The following is an 18,510-nucleotide window of genomic DNA, read 5'->3' as shown; positions in this document are numbered from 1 at the left end:
AAGTGAGGAGAGGCCAAATGAATAAAGAGCTGAAAATGTAACACTCACCTGCCCCTTCCGAAAAGCAGCAGTTATGGCATAGATCATTGATTTTTTTTTCTTGCCTAGAAGCCCTGCCAGGGATTTCCAGCAGAAGGGCAGTCCTGGGCTGGTGATACAGCAGCTGGAAATAGCACCTTGTTGACCTACACACATCTGAGGCTTTTGCAGAGAGACAAGGAATCATGGTGGCTGTTCCTTGATCATAGTTTTTCTCTGGCTAAGTCCAGACCAGCCTTCATTGCTCATAGGTGAGAGCAGAGGGGAAAACATCCATGTCTTGACAGTGCAGAGTTGCTTTCGACAGCTCCTGCCATAACTCCTTTCCTGACATGGACCTGGCCCCTGTTCTGTGCAGCTGTGGTTTTCTGTGCTCAGGTCACTGCACCAGGTGAATGAGATTTCCAAAAGAAATGCTTTCCCCTGTAAAAAGCAAGGTCATATTATGAAAGGGTGTTCATTTGTTTTTATTAAAACCAAAACTTCTCAGTTGTGACTAGTTCCTGGTGCAAGGCTTTATTTCACTTATGGCCAGCGTTCTGTCAATCTCAAAGTAAGTGTAAAATGTGCAATAAATTATATTCAGCTGAAATGCAGCTCCCATTCCCTTTGCATCTGTAGGAAGTTCCTGAGATAAAACCCCTGGAAAGCAAGGGTTGCAGGTCTTGTAAATGTAACAGCATTGTCCATCCCATCCAGCTTACTGACCTCTGCTGAGTGGGACTGGGCAGAAATCTAAATCTCCTCCAGTTCCTTTGCGATGTCACTGTGTGAGGTGTTATGGTCAGAAGTGAGGAGTCAGCCAGTAGAGACAAGGGCATGGCACAAGAGCATCCCTGAGAACCAGATGCTTGCTTAGTCTCCCCAGCCCCCTCCTCCTTTCTTCCTTGTTTTCTGTCAGTGCCAAGTTTTGCTAAAACTTAAGAACAGCCCCACTGCAGAACCAGTCTTCACCACCATATTCTTGCTATGGGCAGTTGCCATTTTACAGCCACAACTCCCCTGGGACATCTTGTTATGACTCTCTATAATTCAAAATTACCAACAGAATTAAGATAGAAGCTTTAAGCAAGCAGAGCTGAGCTTCCAGTGTGACCTAGTGCCATTTCCTAAAGGCTGAGCCACTTTTCAGTTTGCCAAGGTGTTCAGGCTGCTGCTTTGATGGCAGCTGGCTGAGCAGCAGTGCCTGTGGGGTTGTGGCACATACACAGTCTGCAGGGTGGCTCCAGCAGCTCTTGGGTGGTTTGGAATCCTTGGTGCTGCCTGGTGGTGGGGAGGGAGGGAGTTCTCTTTCAGCACAGCTCCCAGAGGGTTCACAGGGGCTTGCTCTGGGTCTGGCCAAGCCTCCAGTCCTTGCAAGGGGGTACAGTGCTGCCCCAGGGCTGTTTCTGAGGCTGCAGGGACCTGGTGCCAGGACTGTGCACTCCAACACCATCGGCATCCTGGCCTGAGCCCTGTCCCCCAGCTCAGTGATTGCACCCTTCAGCAGGCCCCTGGCACAAGCCCAGCTGTCCCTGCTGTCTTCAGCCACTGCAGGCAGTGCCTCCCTCCCAACCCTCCAGGGCTCCATCACCATGTCCCACACTCTAAGCAAGGAGCAGCTGCTCCACAGAAAGGTGGGGATACCTGCCAGCTCTTCCTATCCCCGCCTCAGTGTATTGTTTTGGGAAGAGCACTTCAAGTGTTAAGTCTTCCTGCTGCCTGGCACAACAGCTCACAAACCAATAAATCATAACAGCAGACTCCTGAGTTTGGAATATAACAAACTCATTGTTCATTTGTCTCACGTGTAAGAAAAAAACATGGTTCATTAGAAGTTTTAATGAAAAAATAAAGTTCTGAATTAAACTATAATTATACATGGCTGAAAGTGATGAACTAAAAGAATGGAGATGTTACTTTTTTATTTCTCTCTGCTGATATTGTAACGTGCTGGACACCATCCACTGGGATAAATCCAAAAAAGGGACAGAACAAGAGTCAGTCACACTGATTAGTGTTGAACCTCTGTGAAAAAGAGCCAGTTCACTTGACAGTGCACCATTTCTCCCATAAAAGCTTCAGGAACACAGTCCACAGAGGCCCAGTTGAACTGCAGACACACTGTAAACACAAGAGATACGAATTTCAGACTAGGTCCAACTCTTGTGCAGTTGTGGCCAGGATCTTCCAAAGCATTTCTGGGGAAATGGCAGCACTGGAGAACTTTGGTTATTTTTCTGGCTGCAAAGGACAGTCAGGCAGCCATTGGGAGCGAGTCTTTGGCAAACTCCTTGGTGGTTCCACATAGCTTCTGAAGGCAGCACAGTACAGTCATGGTTGAGAGATTTCACAGATGCTGGTTTTCTGAACCCAGTCAGTGGTTACAGCTTGGTGGAACAAGATTTTTATCAAGAACCAGGAGAGAACAGCTGCATGTTGTGCATTTCTGTCGCCCTGCCTCACACCGGGGAGCCCCAGGGCCCTGTGGTACTGGGCTGCCTGAGGTTTTGGCAGCCCTGGGGCCAATGTCTGAAGGAGGGCACTTGACTCTGTGTGCTGGCAAGACCCTCAGTCATCACCAGGATGCATCTCCCAGTGAGCCAGTCCTCAGACAAGGCAGTGCTCCAATGCTGTGTGACTGCAGAACTCATGGGGTCGTGCTCCTGCTGGTGTGGCTGCAGCTGCTGTGCCAGCCAACGCTTCTCTGAGCCTCTTCCTGGACAGAGCACACGCTGTTCTCCAGGCATAACTTCAGAGAAACACCTCAAAACATCAACCCGATTTGTGTGATCCATGTGGATCTGCCTGATCATTGAGGAACAATGCCAGCATCTCCCTGGCCTTGTGTATGAGCTGTGATTTGCCATCGTGGTCCTGAAGGGATTTCCCATGGACTAAGGCCCAGGAGGTCCTGACTGCAGTGCTGGCCAGGGCCTCAGAGCTCTCCTGTCCACACCACACCAGACGGATCCTCATTGCACTTCATCCTGTAGCTGCATTGCCTGCATTTGATCTGTGTCATTGCTACCAACAGAATAAAGATTCTGGCTTTTTGGTTACAGTCCAGTTTCAAAAAATAAACAGCAAAAGCAAAAATCAACTCAGCTGTCATTCTTGGATGGACAGGATCAAATTCCAAACCAGACCTGCCAGGTTCTACATTTCCTTTGGCCCCTTTTACAGCCCATGTTTGAATTCTGGGCTGAGAAAAAGGAGAGTCATCTTCTTAAAACAGCACCATAGAGGTTAATGAAGGGACAGGAAATGGAACAGTTTCCCCCCATACACACATTTGAGCTGTTCATGCAAATAAATCACAAAAAAAAAAAACCACTGGAAGAAGAGACCTTCTAGGAAGGAATCTGATGCCACTGATCCCCCAAGCTGCCTGTCCAAGAAAAGGGTTGCCCCTTCCTGCCAGGGCGCTGTCCCTTGGCATAGGAGGGAGCCCCAAGTCTCATTTGCACTTGGATGATGCCAAATGACAGAACTCCCCTATGCTCAGGCCTGTGGAAGCAGCAGCAGATCACACAGAGGCCAGCAGCACTGAGGCTGACTCCTATGGAGTCTTAGGATATCTAAGATTGATCTATACGGACAAATGGGCAGGTATAGTATCACATTGAATTTAAAACACAGGGCCATTTACTTTTCAGACTCTTCACACAGACTCCCTCCTCCTCCCCTCCTTCTTCGGGAGGAGGAGGAGTTTTCTAGCACAGAGAAGATTTGCAGTTTCCCAATGGGATGAGAAAACCTACTTGGCAAAGGTATAGTACATCACCCAGTCATCGTAACCAGACAAAACTCCACTGAGCTCAGAGAGCTTCGTCTGTCCCTCGAGACAGTCTCTCGCCCAGTTCTGCCCAGTCGGCCGCTCCCAGCTCCGGCTGCCCGTGGCTCGGTGATTCCTCATTCCCAGGCCACAGGCCGGCTGGGCAGCCCTCCCACCTGAGCAGCAGCAGTTCAGGGGAGCCCTCCCCGGCCTCCCGGCCGGGCCCCACGGCTCACCCACCCGCGCAGCGCACCGGCACGTGCCTCCCCCCTAGTCCAGAAAGCGCCTGCGCGAGCCCGTCCGGGAGCGGTTCGAACGGCGAATGTCAAACTTGGAGTCCCGGCACTTCTGGCAGATGTAGACCTCTGGGACATTCGACTTGCGGATTTTGGCGCAGGAAAGGTGGATCCAAGTGTGGCACTCGTTGCACTCGATCATCGGCCGCCCAGCGAAAGGCTTCATGCAGAAGCAAGTGACCAGGTCCCACGAATCATCATCTGCAAAGACAAATATCAAAGATACATTTTTAGCGGCTGATGCCTCTCACACCAGGAATTTTCTCTCCTTTCATGCTAAATTAACTTCAAAGATAGGCATTTTGCTGCTGTTTCTCTTGCACAAGAAGAGACTCTCAGCAGTACACAGGAGGCCGTAATCGAGGAGATGCTGCTTCTATAAAGTTGCAGCTTTTCACTCAGTTTATTGCAGAAAGAGCCAGCCCACCTTCCTCCTCCCAAAAATCCAACTGCTCCTGAACTCCACCCAGGCAGTGCTCCTCTGCAGTATCCTCAGGCTACAAGTAAAGCATCATTACTTCCACCTGGCTAATCCTCTTGGACAGCCATGTCACCTACCTGAATCCACCATGATGTCCTCATCATCACCAGTGCCATCCTCATCCCGAAAGACCACCTGCTTGCCCTGCCGAATGACCGTTCGTTTGCCCACGCTCTGGATCTCCACCGTCTGCTCGGCCGTCACAGCAGGGTAGGAGACGCTGGACGGGGTGTCAGAGTCCCACACTGAGCAGTGCTCAGTCACAGACTGAGGGTCACCCTCTGACGAGGGGCTCATCGGCGTCTCTGTGTAAGAGTCCTCTGCCTCCAGATCCAGCAGCTTCTCCTCATAGTCCTCCTCTGCAGACACCTCTGTTTCCCTCCTTTTCAGCTTTTTCTTCTTCCTGATCTTATCGATTTGCTTTCGCTCTGGCAGGAAGTTGCTGGTCTTTGCCCGCTGGAACAGGGAACCATACGGTTTTGTTCGCTTAAGCTGACTAAAGTTCTTTCTGTTCTTGGTGGGCAGGGAGACAGAGGAGGGGGTGTCATTGAAGCGGGGATCCCAGCTATCACTGTCAATCGTGCCTCCAGTACTGTTGGGAGGGCTGGGGCTGTTCCTCAGCGGCGTTTCCTGGAACACGTTGAAGAAGCAGGTAACAGTTTGACTCTGAGCAGACTTGTGTGTGGTGCAAGGCACTGCACCCTGTCCCACAGAGCACTCTGACTCATCCCTGAGATGCTGTGCCCTGTCCCCTAGTGGTGTCCCCTGTCCCCACGGGATGAGCCCCTTCCCCCGGGTACTGTCCCCTGTCCCCCAGGGCATTCTGACCCATCCCTGAGATGCTGTGCCCTGTCCCCTAGAGTGGTGTCCCCTGTCCCCACAGGCTGAGACCCTTCCCCTGGGTACCGTCCCCTGTCCCTGAAGCACTGTGCCTTGTCCCCTGAGCTGCTGTACTCTGTCCCCTGGGGAGCAGTGCCTTGTGCCCCAGAGTGCTGTGCCCTGACCCCGGGGGAGCTGAGCGCTGTCCCTGAAGCACTGTGCTCTGTCCCCGGTTCCCAAGCCGCTGAGCCGTCCCTCGAGGCGCTGCCGCTCCCGCTCTCCCTACCACCACCCCGCGGTTTCTCGGGCAGCTCCCGGGCGCGGGGAGCAGCAGGAGCGATGCCGGATCCGACGTTTTTCACCCCGCCCACGCCGGGCACCACCCGCCCCGTCCCCAGAGCCTCCGGCCGCCGCGGTTCCCCTTTTGTTCAGCCCGGCGCGGGGCCGTGACCGCTGGAGCGGCCGGTCTGACAGACCGGCCCGGTGCCCCCCGTGCCCCCAGCCCGGCGCCCCGCCCGGTGCCCCCCGGTGGAACTCACCTCCTGCGGGTACGGGATGTAGCCGGCGTAGGCCAAGACGAAGGTGCAGAACTTATTGAAGTCCTCCACGGTGCGGTGCCGCCGGGAGCCGGGGGAGAAGTCCTGCGGGGGGCGGGGGTGAGCGGCGGCCGCGGCGCCGGGCCCGCCGGGGGGAGGCGGCGCCGCCGCTCCCGCCGCGCCCCGCGCCGCCCCCCCGCCCCCGCAGCGGCGGAACCGGGCAGTGCCCCCCCCCATCGCCCCCCGGTGTCGGCACCGGGCCCCCAGGCAGCCTCCCCGGGGAGGGCACGGCGGGGCGGCGCCGCCGCCATTCCTCGCCCCGGCGGCACAAGATGGCCCCGGCCCCCCGCCCCGCGGCGGGGAACGGACAGCGGGCACCGGCGGCCGGACGGGGCCGGGCCGGGCCGGGCCGGGTGGCGGGACACGCACCCCCTCCCCTTCTGTTCCCTCCCCGCTTCTCCCTTCCCTTCCTTTTTCCCCCCGCGACTCCGGCTCACCTCCGGGGCAAACGGCGAAGCGCAGGAGTCGGAGTCCATGTCCCGGCGGGGGCGCGGGCGGGGCCGGGCGGCGGCGGCGGCAGCCGGGCAGCGCCGACACCGCGAGCGGCTCGGTGCCGGCGGGAGGCGGCGAAGGGGCGGCCGCCCGCGCGGGGCCGCCGGGAGCCGTAGTCCGGGCGTGCGCAGTGCCGGGCGCGGGGCGCGCTGGGAGCGGCGGAGGGGCGGGGGCGCTGCCGGTGCCGGGAGCGGCGAACGGAGCGGGAAGCGGAGCGCGGAGCAGGGCGGAGAGCGGATCGGTGAGTGGGGCCCGGGAGTGGCTCCTACCGGGTGGTTGTGGGCCCAAGCGGGAGGGGCCGGCCCTGGCTGGCGGCGGTGGCAGGACGGGCAGGGCGCCGAAGCGCCTACCGCGAGCCGGACCCTCAGCCCCGAGGCGGACCCTCCGCCCGGGCTAACGGCGGTACCCGAGCGGACTCGGAGCGGAGCTGCCTCAGCGCCGTCTGCGCTCGGGCCGCTCTTGTGCTCCCCCGGTACCATTGGGCGGCTCCTAAGCGCCGGCCCAGGGCCAAGGGCGCGGGGCTGGGCGCGGTAGCTGCGGGGCCCTGGGACCGGCCCGAGCGGGGCCGCGCTGCCAGCGCCGCCGCCTGACGCTACGGCCGCTCCCGGCTGGGGCGGGCTCCCCGAGCCCACCGCCGCCTCCTTGCCTGATCCAGGTGCGCTCCCGCAGGCACGGCATGGCGACAAGCACCGGCGGGACGGCAGCGGGAGCCTCAAGCACGGCGGCGGCGGCGGGAGAACCGGCACACGCGGTGTCGCTGCTGCGGGGTCTGAGCGCGCTGCGGGCCGAGCGGAGCCTGCTGGACGTGACGGTGGTGGCCGGCGGGCGAGAGTTCGGGGCTCACCGCGCCGTCCTGGCCGCTGCCTCGGGATACTTCCGCGCCATGTTCGGCGGGGCCCTGCGCGAGTCGCGGGCCGAGCGTGTGCGGCTGCACGGCGTCGAGCCCGAGTGCCTGGGGCGGCTGCTCGACTTCGCCTACACCGGCCGCGTGGGCCGGCTGGGCCCCGACATCGCCGAGCGGCTGCTGCGCGCCGCCGACCTGCTGCAGTTCCCCGCTGTCAAGGAGGCCTGCGGTGCCTGGCTGGCGCGGCAGCTGGAGCCCGCCAACGCCCTGGACATGCAGGACTTCGCCGAGGCCTTTGCCTGCCCGGAGCTGGCGGCTGCCGCCCACCGCTTCGTGCTGCGGCACGTGGGCGAGCTGGGCGCCCAGCTGGAGCGGCTGCCGCTGCAGCGCCTCCTCTCCTACCTGCGGGACGATGGGCTCTGCGTCCCCAAGGAGGAGGCTGCCTTTCAGCTGGCACTGCGCTGGGTGCGCGCTGACCCTGCCACCCGTGCCCCGCTGCTGCCACAGCTCCTGGCCCACGTCCGCCTGCCCTTTGTGCGCCGCTTCTACCTGCTGGCCCACGTGGAGAGCGAGCCGCTGGTGGCCCGCTGCCCTCCCTGCCTGCGCCTTCTGCGTGAGGCCCGCGACTTCCAGGCTGCCCGCCTCGACCGCCACGACCGGGGGCCCTGTGCCCGCATGCGCCCTCGGCCCTCCACTGGCCTCGCCGAAATCCTTGTCCTTGTTGGTGGCTGCGACCGTGACTGCGATGAACTTGTCACCGTCGACTGCTACAACCCACGCACTGGCCACTGGCGCTACCTGGCCGAGTTCCCCGAGCACCTGGGAGGGGGCTACAGTGTCACTGCACTGGGCAACGACATCTATGTCACAGGTAAGGCATACAGAGAATGAGAAGCACCAGGGTGGAGGGTTCTGTTGAAAATATGTAGGTTGTAGCCACAACATTTGGCTTTTCCTGGGTAGCAGAGCGTTTGGGTCTTGGCTTGGGTGCCTGCAGCCTGCCAGTAGGCATGGAGACTCCTGGAGTCGGTGCTGGATTTAGCAGTTGGTCTCAGTCCAGGAGCTATTTTGTCATGACTAATGCTGTTGAGCATGCTGGCAGAAGTCACAGATCTTGTAGTTAGAACTTTTTAACCGTCACTGAGGACAGGGGTGATGTAAGAAGGTTTTGAGTTTCGGTCTTTGAAGAAGGTGTTCAGATTCAGAGCCCCCTGAATCACATGCTTGAGGCTGAGGCATGTCAGAAAACCCCAGGTTCTTTCACCAGCCCCTGTGAGTCACGGTACCTTCCCCTGCACAAATCCTGCCTCCTTGCTGGGGTACAATTACTTCTGTCAAGGTGACACCAATATGTAAATTTGGCTGATAAGCTGTATGCAGATCCCTCCTTTGAACTACATCTCTGTGACAGCTATAACAAACTGAGGCCCAGGACACTGAGTGCTGTGGAGCAGCCTGCCCTCGGTGTGCAGGACACACTGGCACACCTTTGAAGAGCAAGTCTTAATGCAGGTGAACAGAAAACTGTGTGTTCTCTAGTCACAAGCAGAAAACAAGGACCTGCTTTAAGGACAGCATTGTAAAAATGACAGGCTACCACATGGATGCAGCATGTTTTTACAGAAGCCCTTACATCCTGTGGGAGCTTTCTGGAGTGATCCCAGGCAGATCAGTCCTGCTGGGAGCTGTGTACAGGCTGCTGCTGGGGATCTTGGGTTGGTTTGGGCTGTGTCAGTGTGACAAAGGCAAGGCTGGGAGATTCCCAAGCTACCAGCAGCACCACTGCCTTGGCAGCTTCTGGGCAGTGACTGAGGGGGGACTGTAAAATGGTAGAGAAGTGGGTATGAGAGGACAGAGGTAGTGAAACATGGAAGACTCATTTTGAGTCTCAGCTATGTATGGACTAGGAATGACATGGGAGAAATCCTCCCTGGCTTGCTGGGAATGAAACAGTGCAAAACTTCTCTTAAAATCCTTGTGGCACTTGTGCTGAGCCAAGCCCTCTCCTCCATCACCCTTCCCTTTGTGGAGCCAGGATTTTGACATGTGTCATGCTGTGCCACAGGGGGCTCGGATGGGTCCAGGCTGTACGACTGTGTCTGGAGGTACAATTCCAGTGTGAATGAGTGGACAGAGGTGTCGCCCATGCTGAAAGCCAGGGAATACCACAGCTCCACGGTCCTGGACGGGCTGCTCTACGTGGTTGCCTCTGACAGCACGGAGCGCTATGACCACACACTGGACAGCTGGGAGGCCCTGCAGCCCATGCTGTATCCCATGGACAACTGCTCCACCACCTCGTGCCGTGGGAAACTCTTCGCCATCGGCTCCCTGGCTGGCAAAGAGTCCATGGTCATGCAGTGCTACGACCCCGACAGTGATCTCTGGTCCCTTGTCAACTGCGGCCACCTGCCCCCCTGGTCCTTTGCCCCAAAGACCGTCACGCTCAATGGTCTCATGTACTTCATACGGTGAGTAGTGGGAGCAATCACTTCCCTCCCTCCCCATGTCCCCATGAGGAGAGCCCACAGCTTCCCTGGGAAGGTGGATTTTGTGGATTTTGCAGGTAGTGGACGAAGGGCACTGGGTTGGGACAGCACAGCAGTGCTTCCCCTGATGGTGCAGGGAGGGCTGTAACACTTCTTTCCTTGAGTTGCTGGGCTTCAAAGAGCTGCCCATAAACTTGTGTGAAAATGTCTGAGTGTAACCCAGGGCTGGAGAACAGACACGTGTAAATCCATCTGAAGTCAGCAGCACTGCCTGGAAATTGGCTTCTCGGTTTCTTCAGCTCCTGGTTCAGTCCCCCTTGTTGCTATAAATAAACACATAAGCTCCAAGAAAACGTTAAACTCTAGTGCAGGAGAGGACGTCTTCTGTCTCAGCAGAGATAAGAGGGCTGAAGATGAAGTGATTGGTCACTATTTTTAAGCACCTTTCCAAATTGGGACTTAATTACCCATCTGAAGCTGTCCTGGTGGCGCAAATACTTCAGTTATCCGCTTAATTAAAAATAAACGGGAAGGCATGCTAGGGCTAGAGGATTTCATCTCCCTGTGTTGACTCTGAGCAAACAGAGACTTCTGTGATGGCCCCCAGGCACTTCTCTTTTTTTAATCTCCTCTTGGCTTTGCATAAAGTGGCAGCTTTGGCCCAAGACTTTTTATTTGATCCTTTTGGGTCCAGCCAAGTGTCTTGCTGGCAGCTGTTCCGGTCAGCTGGTTTCAGTCCATCCTGCCAGGGTGTTGCAGCTGCTCAACTCCTTGTCACAACCTAATTCTATAGAACTTCCTTTTTCTTACCCATTTTAAAATACTGATGATTGACACTTCAGGATTTTCAGATGACTTTGCATCTGCAAGAGTCAGTGAGGAGATGATCAGGGTTAGATGTTCTTCCCTCATTTCATGTGCTGCGTGTGCATGGGCTGCTGCTCCTTGTAGAGCTGTGGGATAATCTTTGGAGGACAAGAGTAGTTTGCAAGTAGAAGTAGCAAATTGGTTTAATAGCTCAAGCTAAAGGCTCTGAGTGATGATACCTCATGCTGGGACTAGTTTTATACCTGTAAATAAAGCACAGGAGTGAGGTTCAGGTGTTCTCTGCAGTTGCCCCAGAGCTGCCCCAGAGCCCCAGAGTGGGGAGAGGAGCCCCTGGTCTGGCTGCTGGCCCCATGTGGAGCTGCCTTGCAGCATCTTGATCCCATCTGTACCAGGACTGTCTTGGAAGGACTGACAGCTCCTCTCCAGCTGCCCTGACCTTGTCCTCCACGCATTCTTGTGTCAGCAGTGCATGTCTCCAAGTTGCAAACATCCCTCACCTGTCACTGTCGCCCTCCTGTCTGCCGAGCAGAGTGGGTAAGAGAAGCCGTGGGGGATTATGTTGCCTCCCCAGCTCTTCTCTCCCCCTGCCCATCTAAATTTGGCTTTGATGAAGAACCCAAGCAGCATTTCTAGAATGCAGAAGAGTAATTTTGTGTTCTCTTCCCCAGAGATGACTCGGCTGAAGTGGATGTTTACAATCCATCAAAGAACGAATGGGATAAAATCCCTGCCATGCTTCAGGTAGGACATTTTCCCACTTGCAGGATTTCTTAAATGTTATAAATTAGTTTCATTTACCTTTGGAAAACCAAAAGCTTTTTAGAATAAGAACCCCTTGCATGTGGAGCTGGTTTAAGTGTGTTGGAGTCCTGGATGTGGTGGCATGTCTGGGTGTGCAGCCCAGCATGCGAGATGTGTGGGCAGCACTGGTTCAGAGTCCCACCTGCAGCTGGCAGGCATGAAACTCTCTCTCCAAGGAACAGCTCCCAGATCCCACTGACCCCCTTGCTGGATCAGGCAAACACCCCTGGTCACAGTGTGTATTTATTGTTATGTTGCAGGTTCATGTTGGGGGGAGCGTGGCTGTGCTTGGAGGGAAGCTCTATGTCTCGGGGGGCTACGATAACACATTTGAACTCTCGGACGTCCTGGAAGCCTACGACCCCGAGACAAGAACGTGGAGTGTCGTGGGCCAGCTCCCTGAGCCCATCTTCTGGCACGGCAGCGTCAGCATATTCCGGCAGTTCATGCCAGAAACCACACAGGAGGACGACAGCATCACGCTGGACAACACCATCAGTTTGAGCAGGCAGAACCAAAACCTTCACAACCAGAACCTCAATGAGCTGCCTTAGCAGAGGGAGCAGTTTGACAGAGTCCCTCATCCGGAACCTGAGCTGCTTTGGGAGAAGGCTGAGGCAAACCAGTGCTTGGAAACAAAACCATGCTGATCACAGGAGCGAGAACTCTGGCTGTTGGATGTGATGCTGTGGGCCTGTAGGCAGCGAGGCCTCCATTGCTTCCCTCAGCCCCTCAGGGTGGGAGACGGCACCACGCTGCCCACAGGGACCCGAGAGCTGATCCTGGGGAAAGCACTCATGGTGAACCACACCACAGCACCGTTGCTTACAGCTTGTGACCAGACACCTTTCACTGCGAGCTCCTCCACCCTGTAATGCTTCGTTTGCCACCAAACTCCTTCCTTCAGTTTCTGTCTTGGGAGGGGTCTGTCTGGTAGGGCGGTGGTCTGGACACCCCCCATGTATTCTGTGCCTCAGAGGGAGATAGGCTTCCTGTGCACGTGTTGGATTGAAAGGTAGTTATTATAGGGTTTTTTCTTATTTTTATTTGGGGTTTGCAGTTTTGTTTTGGCCTGTGTAAGATTTGCCTTTATACTTGCCCAAGTGCCCTAGCCAGATGGGCTCTGTTTATCTACCTTCACTGAAGAGCAGCTGCGTGCAGTTTACTTGTGGAATGTTTCTGGAAGAAAGCAAATGGCTGAACCTGCAGCATGGCTCCCTGATAGCAAGTGCTGCACCTTCTGGAGAACCCTGAAGTGTGGCAGAAGCTAAGGTGTGGCTGGATGCAATTGCTTTTTTGGTCTTTAAATTTTAGCTAATAGAGGAAAAAATTGCATTTAAACTGAATTCAGAGATGGAAACCCTGTGTACTCCATCTCTCTCCTCCAGGCTTGCCCCTGGATCGAGGAGCATCCAAGCCCCATTTCCACAGCATCAGCGTCTTCACAGCTTTACAGAACCGTGTTTTGCCCCAGTGCTGTCTGATGCTGCTGCACCCCTCAGCCACGGGGAACCTGGGCTGCTCTCCAGCCTGGAACACTGACAGTGCCTTGAGACCGCCGCGTGCCAGCAGGGAATGCGCAGGGCCGCTGCCCCTTGGTGCCAAACCCGTGGACAGAGCAGGGGGTGCAGGGGCCCACAGTTCGGGGCAGCTGCTGCTTTTTTGGGAGCAATGGCCAATTCCCGACGGCGCCGCAGCTCGAGGCATTTCTGCTGAGCTATAAATAATGCACCCCGGCGCACGCGGCCGTGCTCGCTGCTGGACCCCCGTCCCACCCGCTGAGCAGCTACAGATCTGTATTTATTTTTTGTGGAATTCATTGTGTTGAATCCTCAAGTACAGTTGAACTCCATCCTTTGAAACAAAGGCATTTTACATTTGCAGATAATGTATTTTTATTCTCATAGTTTGTTTTTAAATTTACTTGCAGCAGTCAAGTTAAATAAAACTTGTTACACAATTCTGTTTTCTGTGAAGGGAAGGGACCTGGAATGAGATTTTACTGGGAGTTTCTCATTCCAGATATGCTTAAATTGGAGCCTCTCTGCCTCCTTGGTAGTAGAGGGAGAAAGGGGAGAGACTATGGCTGCAACTCTGGGGTGTAGGCATACACATAGAGATCTCTCCCCACCCTGGCACCACTCAGGCCATGGTTCTCACTCTCCCAGCAACCCTGGATTGAGTTATTTGGGACAGAGTATGTCCCCACACACGAGCACAGGCACTTTGTGGGTACTGGAGTGTGTTTTGTTTTAACCAGACATGGGTCATGCCCTGCCATTAATGGGGTAAGGAAAGAGCAACTGACAAAAGCTTAACAAACGAGAAACAAGGCACCGGTTAAACGGAGGAGTTAAGGAATGGACAAAGATGGTGAGCTTTAATCACAGGCAGGGTAAGAGGGCTCAAGGAAAAGGGAGGGCAGCACCAGCTCTTTCGGCGTCAGAAAGTGAGTCACAGTATGACACAGAGAGGTCAGTCCCATCCCACTGCACACCGCGTGTGGACACTGACTGGAGCGACTGTTCTGAGACATTTCTTCATCTGACACTCAATCACAACATCATGGTGATTTTCTTTCCCTGCAGCCAGGGATGGGAGACTGGCAGAAAAGGAAGGGAGGGAGCTCAAAAGAATAAGTGTGGCAGAAAGTGGCTCAGCTTAATGGTTGACTGTTTCAGTGGAAGGGGTGGGTGGCCACACTACGTCTCACAGTCTTTAGGAATGGTTGTAGTTATAATCAGTGATTGCTCAATCACATCTGCAGGGGAGAAGTTCTCATTTGAGCAGAGTTTCTGTGCAGAGACCTCCTCAGGCAGTGGCCCACGGGCCAGTGACTCCACAATCACCTCGGCTGAGCCCACCTCCAGCTCTGGTGGCGGCTGCAGTACCACCATCACATCCTTCTCGTCCTCGATGATCAGGTTCCGCAGCTTCCGCTGTCGAGGGTTGTAGTTCTCCACTCGGTCGTGGATCTCCATGTGGCGCCTCAAGTGAGCCTGCAAAGGAAGGGGAATGTGGAGAGATGCAGTGAGGGCTGGCTCCCCAGGGCAGCACGGGGCCCTGGAGCTGGGAAAGGCCTCACCTGCCGTGTGAATTTGTAGCCACACTCGATGCACTCAAACTTCCTCACTCCCTTGTGCCGGCGAACGTGGACACGCAGCTGTTCTACCGCTGGGAAGGGAAACAAGAGCCTGTTGGCAGCAGCTCCATGTCATACAGGCTCATTGCAATGCCAACCCGCCCATGGGAAGGAGGCAGCTCCTGCAGAGCCCCACGAGAGCTGGAGCTCCCACGTTACCTTTGAATGTCTTCCCACAGATGTGGCAGAAGTGGGGCCGCCCCTCCTGGTGCCGGCTGGCGACGTGCCTCAGCAGCGGCCCCTTCTCCGTGAAACGCTGCTCACAAAACTCACAGCTGAACGGCCGCTCCCCGGTGTGCGTCCGGTTGTGCTTGTCCAGACTTGCTGCCGTTAAGAGGGGTAGACAGGGAGAGTGGCTGGTCAGAAGCACAGCCTGTGCACCCCCATCCCAGGGGCTGTCAGGCTGGGCCAGGAAGGCAAGAGCAGCACAAGCAGTAGCTGCCTGCCACTGCTAAGGGTCATGAGCAACACCAGCTCATTCCCTTTCTGTGCCATGACAGCAGAGCAGGTGACAGGAAAGTGCTTTTCTTGGTATCAGCCTGCACTCACAAGAGCATGGCTTTGCTCCTGGGGAAGCTACTTTCTGGAGGTCCTGGATGCTGGAGCACAGCACTTGGCATGACCCAGCCACAGCCAGGGGTACCTTGTGTCCGGAAGGTCTTGCCGCAGAGATGGCACTGGAAGGGCTTCTCGCCAGTGTGTGTGCGCAGGTGCATGTTGAGGTTGGCTTTCTGCGTGAAGGCGTGGTGGCAGAACTCACAGACATAGGGCCGCTCGTTCCTGTGGGCAGAGAAACATCACCGTCACCTCTGCCTCTACCAGCTTCGGCCCCTTGGGTCTCAGCCCAGCACCTCTGGGAAGAGGGTGACTTTCAGCCAACCCCCAGACCTGTGGGGCAGGGACTGCAGCCAGGAGAGCTGGGTGATGTAAGAGAGGACACGGGTCACACTGTACCTGTGCTTGGCCTTGATGTGCATCTGGAGACCATTGCGGCTTGAGGCCCTGTGCCCACACTCCTCGCACACAAACAGCTTCTCTCCGCGGTGCTTGAAGGCCTCGTGTAGGCGCAGCTCTGTCCGGGACAGAAAGCACTTGGAGCAGGTTGAGCACTGCAAGGCCACAGGAGAGGAGGGTGTTAGGGTTGGGGTACACCCACCCCAGACCCACTCACACCCAGCCTTTCCCCAGCTGCTCTGGGGACCTCCCTGTGAAAGCCAAGGCAGCACCACCAGCTCAGAGACACCCAGTGAGATGGGACAACCCAACAGAGATGAAGTGCTGGTCAGTGCTTGGATCTGTGGGCTGCTCCTGTACCAAACAGATCCCATTTCCAGTAGCTCTGTGCCCCACCCCCTCACTGAAACAGCCAGACATAATGTTGTGCCATTCCTTAGACCAGGTCCACACTCAGGATCACACCCTCCTCAAAACCCCCGGTCCCTACCGCATGGGGCTTGGGTGCACCGTGCAGCTTTATCATGTGGCTCTGCAGGTCCTTCTTCTGCATGAACTGCTGTGAGCATGAGGAGCACTGCAAGACAGGAGAATGTGGTCAGCTTCCAGCTGCCCCTAAAGTTTGGTTTCAGAGCAAGTAGAGGACTAACAAGGAGTAAAACACAGATTCCTGGTACAGCCATGGGAAGCCTTTGGCTGTGGTGACACCCTGGATCACATTTTAGTTCAGAGACGGGGAACAACCCTGAGTGGGCTGTCATGGACCAGAGAAGGGAACTGGTGCACTTGGCTCTTGATGGGCTGGGCTGCCCTAGAAGGGAAAGGCTTGCCCCTGCTCCGTGCCAGTGTCCAGCAGCATCCATAGGGATATTGGATGCAGGCCCTGCTGACCTTGTATGGCATCTCCCCAGTGTGTGACACCATGTGCAGCCGCAGCTCCATCCGCCGCTTGAACACCTCTGGGCAGGCTGAGCATGTGAATACCTGTGAGAGATGGGCTGGTGTTGGCTTCCACAGGACCCTGAGCCTGACCTGCAGCCCACAGCTCAGCCTCCTGCCCAGCACGTGGCACTGGCACCCAGCTACAGCATTCAGCCCACACCCACAGGAGCCAAATCTTGTACACTACAGAGTCCTGGTGTGCTGAAACACAAGTGAGGGCTGTGTTGTGTTATCGGGCATGAGTCCCAACCCTGGAACATGTGCCACATGGTGCTGGCAGGAGTCTGTTTGGAAGTGAGCATGGGCTGGGACTGGGAGAAGTCTCCAATACCCCTGGTGCCACACGGCAACCACACTCCAGCCCAGCAGGGCAGCTCCTGGGCGTACCTGTTCTGATCTGTTCATGCAGTTCCTGGCTTCGTGTTCCAGGAGATTCTCTTTTCTAAAGTAACATTTGCCACACTTGGAACACTCAAATGGCTTCTCTCCAGTGTGTTTCCTTGGGGTATGCAAATACAGAATCCCATCACTGCCTGTCAACAGCATCTGCACAAACAGGCCCAGATCACAGGGAAGGGTGAGGTGGGTACCTCCCCCCACCCCCACAGTGCTACTATTCACAGCTGCCCTAAAGCTGCTTTTATGCTACATTTGAGTCCCCCTCAACAGCACAGCTGTCAATGCCTGCTGTGCTCCACAGAACACTATTTCTGCAGGGCCAAGATTCTTCCCCAGCACAAGTGAAGCAAAGCTTGAGCTCCTACTGCAGGGTCATGCCCTGCTCTCGGTGATCCACCCTGGAGCTCCTCACAGAGCCCAGCCATGTGTCCTCCAGAACCCCAGAAACCCCACCCCCAAAACCCGGGGCACTCTCAAAGTCCAGGAGGATTTGCCATTGCCCACCTGCAACTACCAGCTACTGCAGCTGCCAAGGAGCCCCTCACACGGCCTTCCTGAGCCACAGCTCAGGACAGTCGCTGCAGCTCCGGGATGCCTTTCATCAACATATAACCCTCCCCCAGGCCAGAGCACCCCCAGGGGCACAGCAGACCCCCCCTTTACCACCCTGCGGGATGCCGAGATGCTGGGATAAGCTGGCAGAAAGGACACTGCCCTTCCATCCCCCCGGGAAGGGGCCGAGCCGTGGGGGCGGCGCGTCCCCCCGCGCGCAAGGGGAAGGAGAAGCCGGAGCGTTTACCTGTTGTGCACTTTAAGGTAATATTTGCTGAGGAAGGTTTTATGACACGTGGGGCACTCGACCGGCACCGCTGTACCTTTTCTGCTCCCCGGCGCCTTTCCCGGAGCGGGGGGACTCTTTTCGCTCCGCAGCACCTTTTTCTCAGGAAGGGGCTCAGCGTCGCCGTCCCCCCGCCCGCCGCCACCCACCGCCGCCTCCTCCGGGGCTGAGGGGGAGCCCTGCGAGGGAACAGCGGCGTCACCGCGCCGCCCCCGCCGGGCCCCGGCCCCGCCGTCCCCCTCCCGCCCCCCTGACGCACCGCCTGCCCGCCGGGCTGCGGGGCCGCCGCGGGCTCCGGGCGGGCGGCGGCGGCGGCGCGGCGGGGCCGCGGGCGGAAGGCGCGGCACAGCGCCACGGCGTCGGGCACGCCGAGCTGCTCGGCGGCCGCCAGCAGGCGGGCGCGGTTGTGCGCCGTGAGCGCCAGGCGCCCCGTGTAGAAGAAGTCGAGCAGCAGCTGGAAGGTGTCGGCGAGGCCGTCGGGCAGCGCCACGGGCCCGCCGGGGCCGCGGGCGCGGAAGAAGCGGGAGCAGCTGGCGAGCACCGGCCAGTGCGCGCGGAACTCGCGGCCGCCCACGCCGAGCGTCGCGTCGCAGAACTGCCCGGCCGCGCGCTGCCGGTTCAGCTCCCGCAGCACCCGCACGCTGTGCGCCGCCGCCGCCGCCATGGCCCAGCACCGGAGCCCGCCGGCATCCGCCACCGCCGGACGTGGCGTCAGCGGGCGCCGGCAGTGACGCCGGCGGCGGCCGGGGCGGGCCGGGCGTCGGTCCCCGCGGCGGGGGAGGCGCGGTGCGGG

The 18,510-nt window shown here is 57.2% G+C and overlaps 3 protein-coding genes across 3 annotated transcripts; 1 reads left to right on the top strand and 2 right to left on the bottom strand.

Moving 5' to 3' along the window:
• Positions 1–1,789: 1,789 nt before the first annotated feature.
• PHF13 (PHD finger protein 13) lies at positions 1,790–6,533 on the bottom strand. Its single transcript, XM_021534244.2, has 4 exons — positions 6,426–6,533; positions 5,932–6,033; positions 4,651–5,203; positions 1,790–4,293 (listed from the first exon to the last, which is right to left on the bottom strand). The coding sequence occupies exons 1-4, from the start codon at positions 6,462–6,464 to the stop codon at positions 4,067–4,069; spliced, it is 921 nt and encodes a 306-aa protein (XP_021389919.1). The 5' UTR covers positions 6,465–6,533; the 3' UTR covers positions 1,790–4,066.
• A 616-nt stretch (positions 6,534–7,149) lies between these two features.
• Positions 7,150–13,402, top strand: KLHL21 (kelch like family member 21). The gene is made up of 4 exons (XM_021534245.2): positions 7,150–8,195; positions 9,390–9,795; positions 11,310–11,382; positions 11,703–13,402. The coding sequence occupies exons 1-4, from the start codon at positions 7,157–7,159 to the stop codon at positions 11,994–11,996; spliced, it is 1,812 nt and encodes a 603-aa protein (XP_021389920.1). The 5' UTR covers positions 7,150–7,156; the 3' UTR covers positions 11,997–13,402.
• A 401-nt stretch (positions 13,403–13,803) lies between these two features.
• On the bottom strand, positions 13,804–18,381 carry ZBTB48 (zinc finger and BTB domain containing 48). The gene is given in 10 exon segments (XM_021534246.3): positions 13,804–14,441; positions 14,528–14,616; positions 14,744–14,908; positions 15,228–15,364; positions 15,539–15,693; positions 16,029–16,115; positions 16,430–16,522; positions 16,868–16,979; positions 17,679–17,884; positions 17,887–18,381. Coding segments are annotated over 10 exon segments (1,836 nt in total). The 3' UTR covers positions 13,804–14,144.
• Positions 18,382–18,510: the final 129 nt, after the last annotated feature.

Source organism: Lonchura striata, chromosome 24, assembly GCF_046129695.1.
Source record: "Lonchura striata isolate bLonStr1 chromosome 24, bLonStr1.mat, whole genome shotgun sequence".
Taxonomy (NCBI): domain Eukaryota; kingdom Metazoa; phylum Chordata; class Aves; order Passeriformes; family Estrildidae; genus Lonchura; species Lonchura striata.
This window is presented reverse-complemented; position numbering and strand designations above follow the sequence as displayed.

Coding starts and splice junctions, on each gene's coding strand:
- KLHL21 (XM_021534245.2), top strand. CDS start 7,157: ATGGCGACAAGCACCGGCGGGACGGCAGCGGGAGCCTCAAGCACGGCG. Junction 9,796..11,309: donor GGTCTCATGTACTTCATACG/GTGAGTAGTGGG, acceptor TCTCTTCCCCAG/AGATGACTCGGCTGAAGTGG. Junction 11,383..11,702: donor AAATCCCTGCCATGCTTCAG/GTAGGACATTTT, acceptor GTTATGTTGCAG/GTTCATGTTGGGGGGAGCGT.
- PHF13 (XM_021534244.2), bottom strand. CDS start 6,464: ATGGACTCCGACTCCTGCGCTTCGCCGTTTGCCCCGGAG. Junction 6,034..6,425: donor CTTCGCCGTTTGCCCCGGAG/GTGAGCCGGAGT, acceptor CGCCCCCCGCAG/GACTTCTCCCCCGGCTCCCG. Junction 5,204..5,931: donor ACATCCCGTACCCGCAGGAG/GTGAGTTCCACC, acceptor AACGTGTTCCAG/GAAACGCCGCTGAGGAACAG.